Raw genomic sequence first — 19,005 nt, forward strand, 5'->3', positions numbered from 1 at the left:
GTAAAATATCACGCGCTCACTCACCGTTAAGGTATCCTTGGCCCAGATCAATGTTGAACCCAGTGGAGATGAGATGTCCATCTCTGGTCACATGCACCGCGTCCACAAAACCAGAGTCTGAAAGGTGATTGGTCAGTCTGCCCAGCAGCCCTGGAAGATGATTGGTGAACACTGCCATTAGTGTGGTACAGTGGTTGATTTGAGCTGTGGTCTCGTGAGTGAACAGTGGCCTGGCCTAGAGCTTAAGATGAGGAATTCATAGCATGCAAATCACCTGTGGGCAAGGGCAATGGTAAATTTACGCAAAAGTGATTTCAGTAGTATCCTTAGGATGTACACCTTGAGTCTCTGCAAAATAAACATTCTGGGACAAGACAGCGTCAGTGCTAGCTGCCAGTATCCCACGAATCCTGTTTTCCGCTAATCCCCAGGACTTTCCACAAATCCCTAGGGCTCCCACTGAGCCATACCCCCCATGCAGAAGACTGGCAAAATCTGTCTGAAATGACTCTAAAAGTAATCTGCTGTGCCAAAAACACAATCTGATCGACCCTCCCAACTCCGAAAGCACACCTGTGGCAGAAGGATTGCAGGTTGAGGTATTGCACGAAATAAAGTCCTGCACCCAGCGCTTCAACAACTCCACCTACTACTACTCTGTTCACGAAAAAAAGTGAAAACCTGCCACTCTGGCAAAGCACACGACTAACTGTGCCCCTGTTTGTCATCTTGTTTTCAGACATCTTTTCAGATGCTTTAAAACTTTTGCCATAGCTCTGCTCCTCACAAATGCCCAAAGTATTAGTACACAAAATCCATCATATCCAACAGAGAGAGAATCTTTTAGTGTACCGGGCGCATCTGGGTCCTGTGTTCCCCTCAAGGCTCTCCACTATGTTCTTTAAAGTACATGTAGACTTGGTCCACAACACCTGCTCTCAACTATCTTCTTTAATGTATATGTAGACTTGGTCCCCAACATCAACTTCCACAATCTCCAACTCCAAATATGCACTAACAATAAACAAATGCTTTAGAACTGGGAGGGATCTGGAGGACAGTCTCAGCCAAAAGTGTGTCTTAACACTGGCCTTCATACAGCAATGTATGTGGCAGAGTACGCTTCACCTAAGCGGAGCAATACAAACCAACATCCCCTCCTACTAATTGTGATGCATCAAGCAAACCAGATCCTTCTGAGGTAGCCAACCTCACTAGGCCAAGCCCCAACCAGGAAGTCTGATGGCTGCAACTTGTGGATGATTTTTGATGGCAATCTACTAACATCGTCTCAATGCCATCTCCACAGGAACCTACCTCTATCTTCTTCCGTCGAGGAAACTCTGTCGCTGCTTCCAATTACAAAAAAGGCAGAACTCGCCTACAGCAATTGATTAGATATCAGTTTACCAAACACAAACAAGTAATACAACTTCCAGCAGTCTAATAAAAGGCAAGCAAATAATAATATGGAAAAAGAGGTCATTAACCAACCAAAAGCAGGCCTTCAAAAATTCATAAGACAAACAGCTGCAAGGCCTCCGAGTAGCGAACGTGCGAGTACAGCTGTGAATATCTGAGAGGCACTTACCGTGACTGCGGAGCAACAAAGAACGAGGCAGTCAAGATGTGTCTAACTGTTTTAGGGGCTTTAAGAACAGATGATAGGTGGACTGTAGTGGGGGCTGTGGTTCAAAGACTCACAGGATATGTAGTTCTTGTTACACAATTCCTAATGTTTTCATTGGCTGCTGGTTTTTGAGTAGTAAAGAAGAAGCATAATCCCACCTCAGTGTCCTTAATAGAATTGAAAATTCTTGTAGCAAAGCTAGAATTTTTTTAAATTCCAGGCACCAAGAACATCGACACGTCTTATACTACACTCCACGTCAGGAGCAGGGCAGTACCATCAAGCAGCTTCGATGCCCAGCTACAGGGAGAGACAGCAGGGAGGTGGAGAAAGCCAGGGAGACTGCGCAGCTCACTGAAGCCCGCAGTCCCCGGTGAGCCGGTCGAGTGGGAAATAGTCTAAGCCAGTGCGCGTGCCTCAAGAGAGCAGGGGCTGGTATGGCCCATGCAGCTGCATCACAGCATAAGCACTGGGACGAAACAGCACGCTTACGGAAGCAAAGCCAATTACAAATGTGCATTTGTTTGGCACTTCCTGAGGGGCAGGAAGCACCCAAAGGTGTTTTGTGTCTGGAATACACCGGGAAGAACAGTAATCCTACATAACACCCATACATGCATGGAGAACCTTACATCTCCTGGGGCTAGGAATGTGAGGCTCTGGGAGAAATGTGGCTGTTTCTTAAGAGATTCTCCTGCTGACGGCTTGGCGGGGCAGACTCCATGGAATGTGGGTCGAAAGATTACTCAGCAGTCAAGTGTATAAACTAGAAGTATGTTGTCATGTTAAAGAATGTTTTAGGTAATATGCTCATTTTTAATAAAATATGCAGTTCTGGAAACTTTGTAATATGGTATGTTGCCATGCTAAAGTAGGCACACTTAACTTTTCATTAGTTGTCTGAGGTCCTGTTGATCAGGGATTTTAAAACACTGTTCCCACTGTCATTATGATTACTGTTTGGTATACCGATTTTTCAACAGTAGATATTAGTGATTCTTTACATAGTTTTGGTCTGTGGACAATACAATACGCGTCCTTTTAAAAATAAAAGCACTGACTGGGCAATGATTTATTGAATGCCATCCTGTGCAATATTCAGTTCTGCTTCTCCTGCCCTTATCACCTCTACGATGGAGCCCCGGGCACCACTACCATGCCTACCTTGAGAGTCAAAGGCTAAAAAGTGTACTTGGTTTTCAATTTGGGAGCTAACAGTATGTGGAACAGTGGTGTCTGCTGAACTTTAGAAATTATGGGGCATAAATTCAAACTTAAACTGCATGGTGCAAGCCAGGCGCTACCTCATTCTTCTGAGCAGCGAGTAGTTCCTCGTCTGAGAGGGGTAAGACAACTGAAATTGTAACCCTTGCATCTGATATCTTAGCCCTTTTACAGGGAAAAACTCTTAGCTCCCTAGTAGTCAGTCCTTAGTCCAGAGCAACAGAAGGCCAAGAATTACAATGTCAAAAGTGCAGTCTGTGTTGCACTAGTAGAGTGACCCACTGCACAATGACTCAAATAATCTGAAATAGCAGGGTGTATGTGTACTTACTGAGGAAAGACGGCCTGCTGTCACTGTCACCTGCATGGCTCCCACCTCCTGCATGTGGATGACATTTCTTCATGTATTTTACATGAACGGTATAAACCTGCCTGATGACCGAAAGGATGTGATGATGACCAAGTCGCTGCCAAAGACCCCTCAAGCCTTCAGAAATTGCAGCTAGCGTTTGACTATTGCCTTGGGTCATTAGGCTTAAAGGGACAAGAGGCTGGAACACTACCTTGGTTGCAGGATCACAATGAAAGCTTCTCTTAAGAACTACAAAACACATTGGTCAGCTGCGGACAAAAGATAAATGCTCACAATAAGGTTACAAGGGTCATAATGAGTTGAGGTTACTAAAGTACAGATTGCACCTTATTCACCTCAACAGAATGCAAAGCGGATGTATGTGGCCCAAAAGACAAATGCCTGAGAAAAACCCACTTCAGTTGTCCTGCAGTGTTTCAATGTTTGGAACAACAGTAATTTATAGGAAATCGCAGAATAATCTCCTATCTCATTCCATATTCAGACCTTTTAAGGAGGTGGAACAGGTGCATAAGGCAGAGGCAAAGCAATTCAAAACATTTCACCAGCAGCGGCACGTCCTAATGGGCAAACGGGCCACGCCCCCTGCCTTTTTGCCCAACAAGAAGAGGGTCTGTTAGGCTGAGAAAAGATCAGCCTGCAGACACTTTATTTTCAGGTCGGGCAGCTAGGAGCTAGACATGCTCTAAATGCGCAGATGCCTGGCTGCCGGAGCTCAACTTTGCTGGGCTGAAGATGTCCTGGCTCCTGTGGGCGAGACCTCCTCAGCCTGGCAAAGCCCCTCAAAGCCCTCCCCCTTGTGACGAGCGTTACTGTTGCCTTGGACCTGGGCGCTTCAGTTATAAGCCAGAAGTGTCCAGGGCCGAGTGTCAATCACTCATACCTCATCACAGAGTAGGGTGGGGCCAGCAACTCTTACTGACCCCATCCCACTCTGTGTCAAGAAGGGACAGCTGCCTCCCCTCACTGGCTGACCTGGGGAAGGCAGCAGTCCCAACCCTCCTAGGATCTCCAAAGCAGAGTTGCGCAGGTAAGTGTGACTTTTTTTTCAATTGTTTGGTGCGTGTGTGTTAAGAAATGGCTCCCTGTTGCAGTTACCCCCCACTTTTTGCCTGATACTGATGCTGACTTGACTGAGAAGTGTGCTAGGACCCTGCTAACCAGGCCCCAGCACCAGTGTTCTCTCACCTAAAATGTACCATTGTCTCCACAATTGGCACAACCCTGGCACCCAGGTAAGTCCCTTGTAACTGGTACCCCTGGTACCAAGGGCCCTGATGCCAGGGAAGGTCTCTAAGAGCTGCAGTATGTCTTATGCCACCCTAGGGACCCCTCACTCAGCACAGACACACTGCTTGCCAGCTTGTGTGTGCTGGTGGGGAGAAAATGACTAAGTCGACATGGCACTCCCCTCAGGGTGCCATGCCAACCTCACACTGCCTATGGCATAGGTAAGTCACCCCTCTAGCAGGCCTTACAACCCTAAGGTAGGGTGCACTATACCACAGTTGAGGGCATAGGTTCATGAGCACTATGCCCCTACAGTGTCTAAGCAAAACCTTAGACATTATAAGTGCAGGGTAGCCATAAGAGTATATGGTCTGGGAGTCTGTCAAAAACGAACTCCACAGCTCCATAATGTCTACAATGAATACTGGGAAGTTTGGTATCAAATTTCTCAGAATAATAAACCCACACTGATGCCAGTGTTGGATTTATTAAAAAATGCACACAGAGGGCATCTTAGAGATGCCGCCTGTATTTTACCAAATTGTTCAGTGCAGGACTGACTGGTCTGTGCCAGCCTGCTGCTGAGAGATGAGTTTCTGACCCCATGTGGTGAGAGTCTTTGTGCTTTCTGAGGACAGAAACAAAAGCCTGCTCTGGGTGGAGGTGCTTCACACCTCCCCCCTGCAGGAACTGTAACACCTAGCAGTGAGCCTCAAAGGCTCAGGCTTCGTGTTACAATGCCCCAGGGCACTCCAGCTAGTGGGGATGCCCGCCCCCTGGACAGAGCCCCCACTTTTGGCGGCAAGTCCAGGAGAGATAATGAGAAAAACAAGGAGGAGTCACTGGCCAGTCAGGACAGCCCCTAAGGTGTCCTGAGATGAGGTGACTGACTTTTAGAAATCCTCCATCTTGCAGATGGAGGATTCCCCCAATAGGGATAGGGATGTGCCCCCCTCCCCTCAGGGAGGAGGCACAAAGAGGGTGTAGCCACCCTCAGGGCTAGTAGCCATTGGCTACTAACCCCCCCAGACCTAAACACACCCCTAAATCGAGTATTTAGGGGCTCCCAGAACACAGCAAGAGAGATTCCTGCAACCTAAGAAGAAGAGGACTGCTGAACTGAAAAACCTGCAGAGAAGACGGAGACACCAACTGCTTTGGCCCCAGCTCTACCGGCCTGTCTCCCCCCTTCTAAAGACACTGCTCCAGCGATGCGTTCCCAGGGTCCAGCAACCTCTGAAGCCTCAGAGGACTACCCTGCATCTAGAAGGACCAAGAACTCCAGAGGACAGCAGCTCTGTTCCCCAAAGACTGCGACTTAGCAACAAAGAAGCAACTTTAAAACAACACACGTTTCCCGCCGGACGCGTGAGACTCTACACTCTGCACCCGACGCCCCCGGCTCGAATTGTGGAGAACAAACACCACAGGGAGGACTCCCCAGCGACTACGAAACCATGAGTAGCCAGAGTTGACCCCTCTGAGCCCCCACAGCGACGCCTGCAGAGGGAATCCCGAGGCTCCCCCTGACCGCGACTGCCTGCTTCAAAGACCCGATGCCTGGTAAAGACTCTGCACCCGCAGACCCCAGGACCTGAAGGATCCGACCACCAGGGCAGGAGCGACCCCCAGGTGGCCCTCTCCCTTGCCCAGGTGGTGGCTACCCCGAGGAGCCCCCCCCTTGCCTGCCTGCATCGCTGAAGAGACCCCTTGGTCTCCCATTGATTTCTATTGCGAACCCGACGCTTGTTTGCACACTGCACCCGGCCACCCCCGTGCTGCTGAGGGTGTACTTTCTGTGTGGACTTGTGTCCCCCCCGGTGCCCTACAAAACCCCCCTGGTCTGCCCTCCGAAGACGCAGGTACTTACCTGCTGGCAGACTGGAACCGGGGCACCCCCTTAACCATTGAAGCCTATGTGTTTTGGGCACCACTTTGACCTCTGCACCTGACCGGCCCTGAGCTGCTGGTGTGGTAACTTTGGGGTTGCTCTGAACCCCCAACGGTGGGCTACCTTGAACCCAAACTTGAACCCCATAGGTGGTTTACTTACCTGCAAAAACTAACAAACTCTTACCTCCCCCAGGAACTGTTGAAAATTGCACTGTCTAGTTTTAAAATAGCTATATGTCATTTATGTGAAAACTGTATATGCTATTTTGCTAATTCAAAGTTCCTAAAGTTCCTACATGAAATACCTTTCATTTGAAGTATTACTTGTAAATCTTGAACCTGTGGTTCTTAAAATAAACTAAGAAAAGATATTTATCTCTGAGTGTGTGTTCCTCATTTATTGCCTGTGTGTGTATAACAAATGCTTAACACTACCTTCCGATAAGCCTACTGCTCGACCACACTACCACAAAATAGAGCATTAGAATTATCTCTTTTTGCCACTATCTTACCTCTAAGGGGAACCCTTGGACTCTGTGCATACTATTCCTTACTTTGAAATAGTGCATACAGAGCCAACTTCCTACAGTGTGTGCATGAATATATGGGAGTGAGCGTTGTGAACGATAGGTGTGTGTGTGTGCGTGAATGTATGGGTGTGAGACAGTGTTCATGTGTTTGTTTGTCTCCCGTCCGCCCCCTCCCCGCTAAAAGTATCGCCGCTGCTGCATTTCACTATCAGAGGAATGAACTCCCTAAATGCAAATACTACATGTATTGCAAGATACATTTCTAGCAGCACCAATAAAGTAAGTATCCATGCCTTCTGTTACTGTCTGTGAAGAGGTATGGGGCGGTACCGTCTTGTGTCAATGGATACATGAAAACTACTTATAAGGCAAGTGTTCAGCAGTTTGAAGCTATAGGTAGTGTAGACTGGCACAATACAGACAGAAACCTGAACATCTGGAGGCAGAGAGGCGTGGGACAGAAATGGAGGGCTCAGAGTGACACACGGACCCAAGAGAGGGGCTACCACCGGTAAGCTGTGTCCTACCACGTCTAACACCAGCAAAGAACAGCTAGAATACCCAATTGTCAGCTCAATTCAAAATGTCAATTGTTAAGGGGTTTTAACAGCAAAGCTGACCTCACAAACTCTGGTGTGGACAGGGAAGACAAGTAGACGCGGACATTTGCATTCCCAGCTCTGCCGCACAGGCTTTTCTGTGGCTTCCAAACATCACACACATTTGTGGTTAAGTCCTCGGTCTCCCCCCAAGCAGGCAGGACCTGGAGGGACTGCACAAGTCTGTGATGAGGTATTCCTTTTTGACTCCACTTTCCTCAACAGTGTCACAAAGTGAGGTGTGGTCCCTGAAGGTTGATGATCCACCCACCTTGTGCTGAGGGGGAAGGGTGTGATAAGTCTGGAGTAAGTGACACGAAGCAGTACGTAGGGCTTCTACGTGCAACACCGGAGGCGCTATCTACAGGCAGGGTTTAGCGTGGAGGCCTGCACCACCTACTGAAGTGAAGGACTGGGCAGCAGTAAGTCGAACACCATTATGTCATTTCTGGCACACCTGCGCACTTGGTCTTCAGGAAGTTCCTGCTGGGCTGACCCTATCTGGCAACAAAGGGCAAGAAGCCTGGCATTGCTGATTTCGTCTTGGACGTACAAAAATATATACTATAAGGGGTTGCAAATTTTGTGGTTGGGGCAGAGCCCCAAAGCTCTGCATGAGCAGTCATCCCGGCATGTAAGTGAGAGTGAAGTGCTGAAAGGGTGTGTGTGGATTTCAATTTAGGGTGATAATAGTGTGTGGTCAACCAAAGCTGATATAAATGAGGCCCAATAACTCATGGATGCCATTTACCCTCCACAAATACACCAACTCCCCCCACCACACCCCCACTACTGGAAAGAGTCCCACAATTTTCAATGCAAATAGGCAGGTATATTCTAAGTTTTTGTGTATTGTCGCATCCCAAGGTTAAAAACAGAAGTGACAGCCTATCCCCACCTGACCTGGAGCCACTCTCACCTTTCTTCCAGGACAGCACCTTGATGTTGGTGCCTTCATCACCATAGTAGAGCCGGTCACCGGCAGCCGCTGCAGTGAGGCATCTGACGGAACGGATTCTAGAGGTGGAGTGCTCTGTGGCATATATGACGCACAGACGGGCACCTTCTCGCAACTGCCACACCTTCACAGACCCATCTGCCGAGCCGCTGAAGAGGTAAGTGCCATTTTCCTGGTTTGAGAGAGACACAATTGGGGATGAGATGGTACACAGATGTCTGGGCTCGAGAAAGATTGAAAAGAGGATCAGAATATCTTCATCTAATCATATTATACCTGTGTATTTGGATGCGTTAGACTCTGGGGTGAGGGTGATGCTACCAATGCCAAGATAGCTTATACTGGTCTGATCTTGGAGAAGTCCGTGGTTGCACCTCAGCGGCATGTCAGTGGAACCTGCATCTGTTTGCCTTCTATGTGCCTCCATGACCACAACCCAACAAAGGGTATTGGCCAGTTGACTATTCTTCATATGCAGTTACTTGTTTAGCACATTCCAAGTTGGTCAAAGGAAATGAAGTGCCCACAGAGTTTGAGGAGCTGAGGAGGCGTGGAAGTACTTTGCCCATCACTGATGTACATACAATACTTGTATTCACCCGACCACATAAGTAGTAATTGTTCTGGCCAATGCAGAACATAGTCTTATTTCAAAAGGAAGCTGTACCAGCCTAGCTTAAGAGGGGTAAAGGTGCTGGAGGGTGTTGGGGGCCAATGGAGGTGAGTTAAGGTTTGTTGCTTGTCTTTCTCTAGAAATGAGTTTAAGATGAACCATATTCGACTACAAGAGAACCCCGGGGGGATGCGAGGTGCAGACCTCCAGAACACCTGAAACGAGGTAGGGACACCAGAGAAAGACATGAAAACATGCAACACAAAAACACTTATGGCGCGCCAAACAAAGCAGTGTTTTGGAGGAAAAGGCGACCAGTCTTAATGGAGAGAATGAAAAATAGAAAGTCTGTTGTCTTCTTAAAGTTAGAGATAAAACTAAATAAAGTAAACCAGACCTTTTATGTTATATTGGAAAAATTTATTTTTATTTTTATTGTTTTGGGGGGAAAAACACGTTCCATGTCTCATGGATGAGTATTCAATGTTATTGTCTACGGACAATGACAATAAAAATATAGTACATTAGCTAAAAATTGAAGGCTGAATGAATAAATAAACTTATATTAACCCCCAGTGAAATGGGAAAATGGCTCTGAAGACCGAAACTAGTTGACAGATAGAGTTTTGAACAGAAGGTGTAAACCCTTCTCCTGGAGCTTCAGAAAAGAGGAAGAACTTGGACACGCACAATGAGAGGTTATCACCACTGATGGTGACTAAAAGACAGCCTGAAACCCAAGCTTTAGCCACCTGAAATGTTGAGACCAATTTTGAGATACATAAGGAATTCAACAACAAAACTACTCTCAAGCACCAGGAGGAGGGGTCACAGGACATGGACATTCACGTTTTCATTTAAGACACTTTGCATTGCACCCAAGAGATGTAGCCCACCGTGTACCACAGAGAAGAAAAAAATGAGCAAGACTTTCCCAATGGTGGGTGAGAAATACTGGGAGGATCTCTGCAAATGACTTTGGCCTGCAGTTTTCTGAACATTTTTGAAAACACATGATTAAAAAAGTAATGTTCCACTTCAATTTTTATGTCAGATGAATTCCTAACCATAACAAAACCCCGGGACAGAGAGGTTGCTCCAGAGTGAGGCTCACTGATGGAGAAGGACGAGGGGAAGCGTGTGTGTGGGGAGGTTTGAAAACAACACAATGGAAACCGAACTCGCCTTGCGGCCTAGGAGAGAGTGGCATTGGTGGAACAGACAGGAAGAGCCAGACAGGGTGAAGCACACAAGGCAAGAAGGTCCTGGTGTTACCTCTAGTGTGGTGACGGTACCCGAGTGTGCTCGCTCCGACTGTCGCTTCTCTCTGCTCACCGGATCCCACACCTCCACTTTGCCGGCTTCTAAGATGAAGACACAAGGATGTTGCCACCAGGTCTAGTCAGAAAAAATAAACTCAGAGGTAGTGAAAGCACTGAGAGCTCTTTGTGGACTTACGGACACAACTAACCTGATCCAGAGACGAGGAGGCCAGAGTCCTGCAGGCAACAAAGAGAAGACACTCCGCAGAAGGTGTAAATGTTCACCACAGCGGCACCTGAGTGTGAGAAGGAAGCACTGTCAGGATTCAGAGCTCACACCTACTGAATGGCCAGTGTGAGTGCCTGGTTACACCTGCTCACAGAGTCCTCACACACCAGTTCCTGAACCTTCACATACCTTCTCCGGAACAACTACACAGAAGCTTCCGTGAGCGCTGCATGTCCGCTACTCTCTGTTCATATGTGACAACGCCCTTGCTTTTGTACATGACTGCTCCCCTGAGCCCTTACATGCTTGCTTCTGGGGGGCTACATTTAATTTACTTTAAATCTTTTATGTCAGCTGTCCTACAACTGTACACACCTACTCCCAAGCCCTATTACTGCAGCTCACTGTAATACTTGCAAGCTGGATACTGAGCCCTTACATGTCTACGTCTGTAAGCCTGTTCCCATAAACATGTAAAGACTTGCTTCTGACCCATTAGATGCGGGCTGAAGGGCCTTAAGAAGTCTGCTCCCAGGGTCCTTATCGGCATGCTCCTCTGTCTCTTTAAACACATGTGCCGCACCCGTTAGGTCCTTCCCAAGCCAGTACATGCATGCCTGCTCCTATCAGCCCTTAACATCTATTTCCACTAATGTCGCCACATTTATTGCCATTACATGCCTGCTCCCCATGAGTGCTTCATGTGTGAGGACCTCAATGCATCAGAGTATAGTAAGGTAACTACAGAAAAAGGAAGCAAAACCTTATCCAGATCATTTATTTTGATTGTTCCTCCGGATCCTGTCCACCCACCTCCACCGAACTTTGGCCAGAAGAAGCTTGGTGGCACGGCTCACTCAGACGTCCTCAGAGAAAAGCACGCTTTACTGGTAAATACACATTAAACTCCAGGCAACTGATGGAGTGAGGACCGACCCATGCAGGTGCAGGTGACACACAGCCCTGTCACAACCACAGAATGAGAACTGTTCTTTGTTCTTTGGTCACAGGCCTTTGTAATGTGCCACTATCTCTCTACCAGGCTTTGGCTCCACAAACTGGGGCATTCCCGCCTTTCTCAGAATCATCTTTGTTGGCCAACAAGCTCCCAATGTGATGATCACCCTGCGGTTTGGAGAACCATTCCTCTTTAAAATGATCTCATTGATGAAGAGAGATCCAGCCACAAGGCAATGAAGCATCAGCTGGCTCTAAGGGTAGGTAAATGGCTGTAGACCAGCGCCTGGATGTCTCTGTGATGAGGCGCTGAGAAGCAGCCAATGGATGAAAACTCCTGAGCTGACCATGGCCTCCACCAGCAAGAGAAAGGCAGCGCTTTAAATGGGAAACAAGGCTAGGTGCTCTCCGGTAAGGTGAGCTACATCATATTTGCAAGTAAAGGCAATTCCTCAGTGAGCGAAAAAATCTATGGAATTAGATTTATATGTGGGCATCTCGTTGCCTTCTTTCAACCTGTGCACTTTCAGTTGTCTTTTGGGCTTTTGTTTAAATAAAGACACTTCAGTATTTTTCGTTACCATTTTTCTGTGTTTTGAGAATCTCTATTTTACTATTTCTGCGTTTTTTTTTATTCTCTTATGTAGCCGCTTTTACACTTTCTTACCCTTTTTAGTCCCAGGCTCTATTTTAACATTTCGCAAAGGAGAATGTGTACTACCCTCTCATGTTCAGTCTTTTTAAGCTTTGGGTTAGTTTTATTAAGTTGCGTACAGCACGGATGGCTCGTGTTGCCACCTTTAGAAAAGTCTTTCAATCTTACAACCCGCAGCCGGAAGTGTCCTTCAAACCTACACCCAGCTCCTCCCAGAACACTCCCACCACCCTTTCCTCTGGGGCTCTGGATAAGCCTATGCAGGCTACCACTGGGATTCCTTTGGTTCAACGTCCGCCCCACATCTGTGGGATTTACCTGCTCTCTGACTCAGGAGTTAGCTCTTAGATATGTGTTCAACATATTAAGCCGGTGGGGCACAGTAAGCAAAATAAGTGCTCGGAGACCAGGAGTTAACACTGGTTTCCACCGCATCCAGAAATCTTTCTCTGTCCTTGAGCCATCTCTCCATGTCTCCACCCCCCCCCCCCCCAAAAGCCACCATACCTTTTGCACCCACATTTCAACTGCGGAAATGTTAGTAGTTTTGATGCAAGCTATTCACCCAATATTGTTTTCCCCGTGTTTATGTGTAGGGGTACGTTGCTTCAAGGGCACCCGAGTAAATATACCCCTGGGCCTTTCATATAAACAGAGCCTGTTGCATCCTTTACCATCTGCAAGACATTCTCCTAAAGTTGCCACACACCAGAGACTGTGTGTAAAGGTCTTTCTTTTACCTATTTTCTTCAATCTCTCACACATTCTCTCGAAATTAAGTTTTCCTACTACTGTTTCTTTCTTTCTGTGTGTATTTTATTAATCCAATGTCTTCCTTTCTGTTACAACGTCTCTATCGTTTACTCTCTCTTTCTGTGGATATCTCTTTGCACTATCTTCATGAGGATTTCCTATCGTTTATTTTCAGAGATGTCTTTATTACCCTTTCCAGTCACTTTTTCATTCTTTCTCATTCGGGGGTCTCATTTCACACTTTCCCAGACTAGTGTCCTTGCCATTTAACTTTCTGTATGTCTCACTTTTACCAATCATCTGTGAAACTCCCTCTTTCTGTGTCTTTCTGTTGCGATTTCTTTTTGTGAGCCTTTTTTTTCATTCCGATGGTCTTTCTTTTACCACTTCTCCATTAATGTCTCATTTACAATGCCATTTTCTGTTACTCTTTAATCACTATTTGTGTACGGTAGCTCGTTTTACCTATCTTTTTCTTCAAGCATCCCTTTAGTCTATTTTTATACACTGTGTACCTCTTTCCTCCTTCTCTGAGCTTTTTTTGCCATCTCTTTTTTATCGGATCTTTTACTAAATCTGCTAGTGCCAGCCTCTCATGTATCATTCCCCTTTCTGTTGGTCTCTTTTTCAACACACCACTAACTGTTGCTGTGTTAGGGTCTCAAGATGCCCTCTTTCCACCTCCATCCATTCCAGGCGTTGTCCCTCTGTGTCCGGGGCTCCTTCCCCCGAGCTCCCCCGGGGCCTGTCCGTCTCCCCTCATCCCTCTCTGTCTTTCAGCATACCTCTCTCACTGTCATTCCTTCTCAGTTACTTCATCTCACTGCCTCTGGGATATTCTTTCAGCTGTCTTCCTTTGAAATTATCCCCATCATCCTATGTCTGTTGCTTCTCTTCGAAGACCTTTGCATTGTTTCTCTATCACACGTCCTGTGTCTCTCCTGCTGCTCCGTGTAGTTATCTCGCGCTTTTCGTTGTTCTTGGCAGCAGACTCTATTCTACTAGCCCCGTTTCTTCCTCGTGTTTGCTCTTCCCCAGCTTCGTCCACTTTCTCTCCATTTCTTCTACTGCCCTCTACATTTCCCTGCCCTTTAGCACTCATACTCACCTCCCCTTCATTTTTGCTTCCTCACACCTTCCACTTCGGTTTATTGTTCTCCACCTTCCACAGACACCCCCCCCCGTCTCTTTCCCTCTCTTTCACCCCCCGTACTTCTATGTGCCACTGCTCTTGAGCTTTCTCCCACACCTGGTCTCTCACCCCCTTTCTCTATTCCTCCACGTCATTGTGTTCCATGCTATTTCTCTCTTTTTCCCCTTCTCGCTCTCTCTGTCCTGTGTTCCCCCTCTCTCACTCTGTTTCTATGTTACCACTATCACCACATCGCTCCTCGTCTCTTGTAGGAAGGGATCTGCTGTTCTGGGCTGCTCACTGTGCAAGCAGGAGGCGCGTGCACGGGTGATGCTGTAGGACTCACTACCTGTACTCGTTCATCGCCAGCAAAAATGCAGAACAGGGCAGAGGCGCTGCTGGCTGAGGCTGATCTCATCCTTCAGAGGCAGGTGCCTCAGCAGGGCGCATGCGCCCGACCCTCTCCGTCAGTAGCAGAAAATGCTACCAGTCCTGGGTGCCACAGTATGAGTTGTCTGTGTCCTAATTGTTGAAGAGCAGTATTTCCACGCTGAACCTCAAAAGTTTTTTTTGTTTTTTTTTAAGAGATTGGCGCCAAAAATTCCGATTTAGAATGCAAAGCATGTACTCTAAACTGATGAACGGGACATGTCTTGCATCCGCCAATCCCTTAATAATTCCGTTATTAGTATTCTGAATTCAGTTTTTGATATCTGAGTAAGGTGTGTTTCCGGTTGTCCTTGCTGCACTCTCAGGAGTAGCGCTGCGATGTGCACAGGTTCAGTTGACGCTAGAAAGCCCTTAAGGACAGGGGCATCAACAGAGAGAAGAACGCTATTGAGAGCAGGAGAGGACCGTTCCATTCAAGACTGTGCAGAAGAGATGGGTGACTAATGGTGACAGCATCGTCACACACCCTTCACACAATCTGAGGGAGTCCTTCATAAGAAATGTGGCCCAGTTAATCACGCTGACATGACTCACACGCGGAGCATCCCCGATCAAGGTATCTTCAGAAGGCTCAACACTAAGGACTTTCCCTCAGGTGGCTCTTTCCGATGCTCTTGCACGTGCCACCCACAAGCCATGTATTGACTTGTATGTCTGACACTGTCATTGGAAATAATGGACTGTACATATATACCGCAGAGATCAACGTCGAGCCGTACCGACAGCATACAACTCGTATTGTCAGTGCTTAAGTTGTAAATAAAAACGTGCCGGTGCCCAAAGCCCTTCTCTTAAACATGCGGCTGCTGCAAATAAATGTGCGAGCTCGGAATACTGAGGCAGTGTAATCCTGAAGCCACCCCGGGCATCTTCAATCCATTTAAAGCCACTCCCTGTCCCTTCAGCTCACTCTTACAGCTTTCTGCTTTCTCCCATTCTGACGCTTTTTCGTTTTTCTCTTCCTCCGTCTTTCCCATATGTATCTTTTGCTCGCAGCAAATGCTTGAGGCAGAAGAATAACCCCCGGCCCTCAATAATAACTGCCTGTGCTCAGCACCGGAAACAACAAGCACAGCTTAAGCACTGCTTATTGTATATAACTTTTTAATTGGGGTGTTAAATCCAGCTCGGCATCGTTTTGGAAAGCAGCGGAATACTGTGCTCAGAGGAAGCCAGGGAGAAGGTACGATTTAACAGCAAGGACTGGTATGGACATGTTTACCAGAGTAAAGAAAATCCACGTAGAGAAAGGGTGGAACATGGGTCGAGCAGCTACCATCCAGCGGGAGCGGGGCGGTCGAATGATCCGAGGTAATAACTTGTTGAGTTTGTCAGAGAGGACCGTTTTAACAGTGTTTACTTGCTATTGATTAAATACAGATCGTGTCTCTTTTCCTTTGACCCCTGACCCTCCCTAAAGTGATACTGGACCTCACAAATAACAGTGTTATCAGAAGACCAAGCTAAATCTTTTTTCAAAATTACCCTCCCAGCTACTTTAACAGCAGGATCATTTAACAAGAGTATCATTTTGAATCGCTTCGATCACCCTTTTCAAATAAAGGATCAATAATTGAATTGTTCCAGGATCACGGTTAATAGGAATGACTGGGAGAGTTCAAGATGTTGGTCGAAAGGGGGGACCACAACTCTATGTTACACTTAAAACAGACCCTTGGGAAGTCCACCTGGTGCAGGGGCTCTAACAGACAGACTTCCTGAAAAGGCAATTACCAAGTCCTCATAATAAAAGCCAGTGCTAACAGTTAAGGTCAAGGGAGAAAATGAGGAACTGGAGCAGGCAACATTATCATAAATAAGCTTAAAGCGAGTAACCCACTTTTGAGCTGAGTTGTGAGAAGCCAAGAAAGTCCCAGAACCCTCATCAAAGCAGGAAGCGTGAACCACATTCCAAAACAAGTAAAACATCTTTCAATCTGCTGGCCTGTACCAGATGCATCAAGATGTCTGATGTAGTAATGCACCTTCTTGGTTTTAGGGCCGGCTTGTGCCCTGCTTTATCGGAAGTATCTGGGCTTTACTTCTAGGACATCTAAAGGGAGCCGTCTGAAGGCACCTATTGGCTCCTAAACAATTGGGGTCAAACCATTTGTGGGTGGGCTGCTGAGCAGAACAGACGGGTCGAATTAACAACTTTGGGAGAAAAAAACCAACACAAAATGACTTAAAGGCATGTAAAACAGAATCACGACACACATGACGAAAGACAAACATCAAAAAGATCAAAAGTTGAACCCAACAAAATTGTTAAAAGCCTACTAGCATCAACAAGTCGCCAGCTGATTCTCAACACACCATCCATAAAGGATTCACGACGGATCACAGATGCGGAATAATGAAACTCCCGGCTGGAAACACAAATGAACCAGAAGAGGATCATGTTCGTCATACCAGCTCGCCGGTGCAGATTAATCAGTAACAAAGTTAGTCAGACCACTAAACACAAAACTGTAATCTATAATAGAAGAGCAGGCATGATCCACATTAAACAACTCCAGTATACTGACAAGACCACAATCAATTGTAAGGCGTACAACACAAAATAATCCTTATTACAATGAGCAGATGAGGGGTGCTCAACAAGAGAAACAGGCAAGTTGCTCACCATATTACAAAGTGTGTATATTTTTTATAACACCCAGACGCTGATGGAGAAGCAGGCAAGGCATACCAACAAACACCTCACACAACATGCAACATGGTCCATGTTTCGCGAGACATAATAATCTCAAAGCCTCTAACGTAGAACAACCCAACTGAGCAGACTCCGCTTAAAGGATAATCCAACCCCGTTCCAACGAACAAGGCGCACCAGGACAGAGGTTCTGACAGAGAAACCAGAACAAGGAATAATACCAAGTATGAGGGTGCTACCCATGAGGGAAGTGAATCTGGCATCCATACTGGAAGCAGAACAGATACTATTGCATATGCTAGGAAGTCAGTCATAATCTAAGCAATCAAGAGCCGCAAAGATGCTCTCAGCAGATGCAATGGGAAGTAACGAGGAAGTGATAGTCTGAGACAACGTTGCAACCAGTTCAAGAAGCAACACACATTTAGTGTACTGGAAGGTTTATTAAAACAAAAAAACTAGTGGAAAAACCTTAATTGACTCATTAAAAGTGTTACATGTAGTCCAAGAATCAACACTAATCAGGTTTGGAGGAGGGGTTATAAAAAAAAAGCTCAGTGGAAATCATTGAGTGCCACAGAAGCTAAATTTAGGGAGAATATCTCTTAATTCAGCAGGATATTTAAAGTTAACAAACACACAATCCCCTTGACGGCTTTTAGGCGATGTCGACCCAGGGAATTTGCCTCACAAGCAAAACCCTATCATAGACAGCAACGTGTGAACTGATTTTAGTGGACAGCCAGTGCATCACCCTACTCTTAAGTTGAGAGGTGGTGTTAGCAGTATTAGTGGGAAATACAGGAACGTTAGGCAGAATTAAGAATTAACAAAAAGTTTCAGGAGGGAAATGCAGAGTTGAAGGTGGAGAAATAAGTAAGTTGGCGGACCTGTGACATGACTAGCAGAAGTATTACAATTGGATGCAATGAGACGGCTGTCGTGCCTAGAAGAGTCAACGGACTGGATATCAAGGGAGGTGGGGCAATTGCCAGTAACAAGTGTAGAAGCACACGCCAAAGAAGCACTAGTGATGGGCGCATGAGAGCCTAGTAACGAACCACTGAGATGAAAGGAATTAGGGGCCAGATGTACAAAGTGTTTTGCATGGCGCAAACTGCAAAATTCGCAGTTTGCGCCATGCAAAACGCGCATCGCGATGCACAATCAACCGACTCGCAAAATGGGAATGCGACTCGCAAATAGGAAGGGGTGTTCCCTTCCTATTTGCGATTCGCACCGCGATGCAGAATTGCTTTGTGATCGCAAAGCAATTCGCAGTTAGCACCCATGTCAAGTGGGTGCTAACTCATTCGCAAAAGGGAAGGGGTCCCCATGGGACCCCCTTCCCCTTTGTGAATGTTGCCAAAAATATTTTTTCAGAGCAGCCAGTGGTCCAATGGACCACTGCCTACTCTGAAAAAAACGAAACCAAATGGTTTCGTTTTTTCTTTTGTATTGCAAATCGTTGTCCTTTAAGGAAAACGGTCTGCAATAGAAAAAAAACTGCTTTATCAAAAAAGCAGTCACAGACATGGAGGTCTGCTGTCTCCAGCAGGCCACCATCCCTGTGAGTGCAGGGAATCGCAAGGGGGTCGCAAATTGCGAACCACCTCATTAATATTAATGAGGTGGGTCTTTGCGACCCCCTTGCGATTCGCAGGTGTCTGAGACACCATTCTGCGTATGATTTTGCAACTCGGAAATTGCGAGTTGCACCGACTCGCAATTTCCGAGTCGCAAAATCACATCTTACTACATCTGGCCCCAGGTGCAACAACATTAGTAGGGCTTGGCTGAGAAACTAAAGTAGTGGCAGGATGGCTAACCAGTCTGCCTAAGGAACGCTGAATACACGACA

The 19,005-nt window shown here is 46.6% G+C and overlaps 1 protein-coding gene and 1 long non-coding RNA gene across 3 annotated transcripts in view; one reads left to right on the forward strand and one right to left on the reverse strand.

The window, feature by feature from the left end:
* The window catches only part of LOC138303728 (uncharacterized), a 48,243-nt gene that overhangs the window by 12,866 nt on the left and 16,372 nt on the right, over positions 1–19,005 (forward strand). Inside the window, exon 2 of the long non-coding RNA XR_011205440.1 lies at positions 8,410–8,594. This is a non-coding gene — a long non-coding RNA (uncharacterized lncRNA). The remainder of the gene's footprint in view (positions 1–8,409; positions 8,595–19,005) is intronic.
* Positions 1–19,005, reverse strand: part of LOC138303727 (lissencephaly-1 homolog) — a 124,969-nt gene that overhangs the window by 5,379 nt on the left and 100,585 nt on the right. For both annotated transcript variants that reach the window (XM_069243082.1, XM_069243081.1), the window contains 4 exons: positions 10,522–10,608; positions 10,326–10,414; positions 8,399–8,609; positions 25–150 (listed from right to left, as the gene is read on the reverse strand). In XM_069243082.1, coding sequence (XP_069099183.1) covers positions 25–150; positions 8,399–8,609; positions 10,326–10,414; positions 10,522–10,608 — 513 coding nt within the window. The remainder of the gene's footprint in view (positions 1–24; positions 151–8,398; positions 8,610–10,325; positions 10,415–10,521; positions 10,609–19,005) is intronic.

This window comes from Pleurodeles waltl, chromosome 7 (assembly GCF_031143425.1).
Source record: "Pleurodeles waltl isolate 20211129_DDA chromosome 7, aPleWal1.hap1.20221129, whole genome shotgun sequence".
In the NCBI taxonomy this organism is placed as follows: Eukaryota; Metazoa; Chordata; class Amphibia; order Caudata; family Salamandridae; genus Pleurodeles; species Pleurodeles waltl.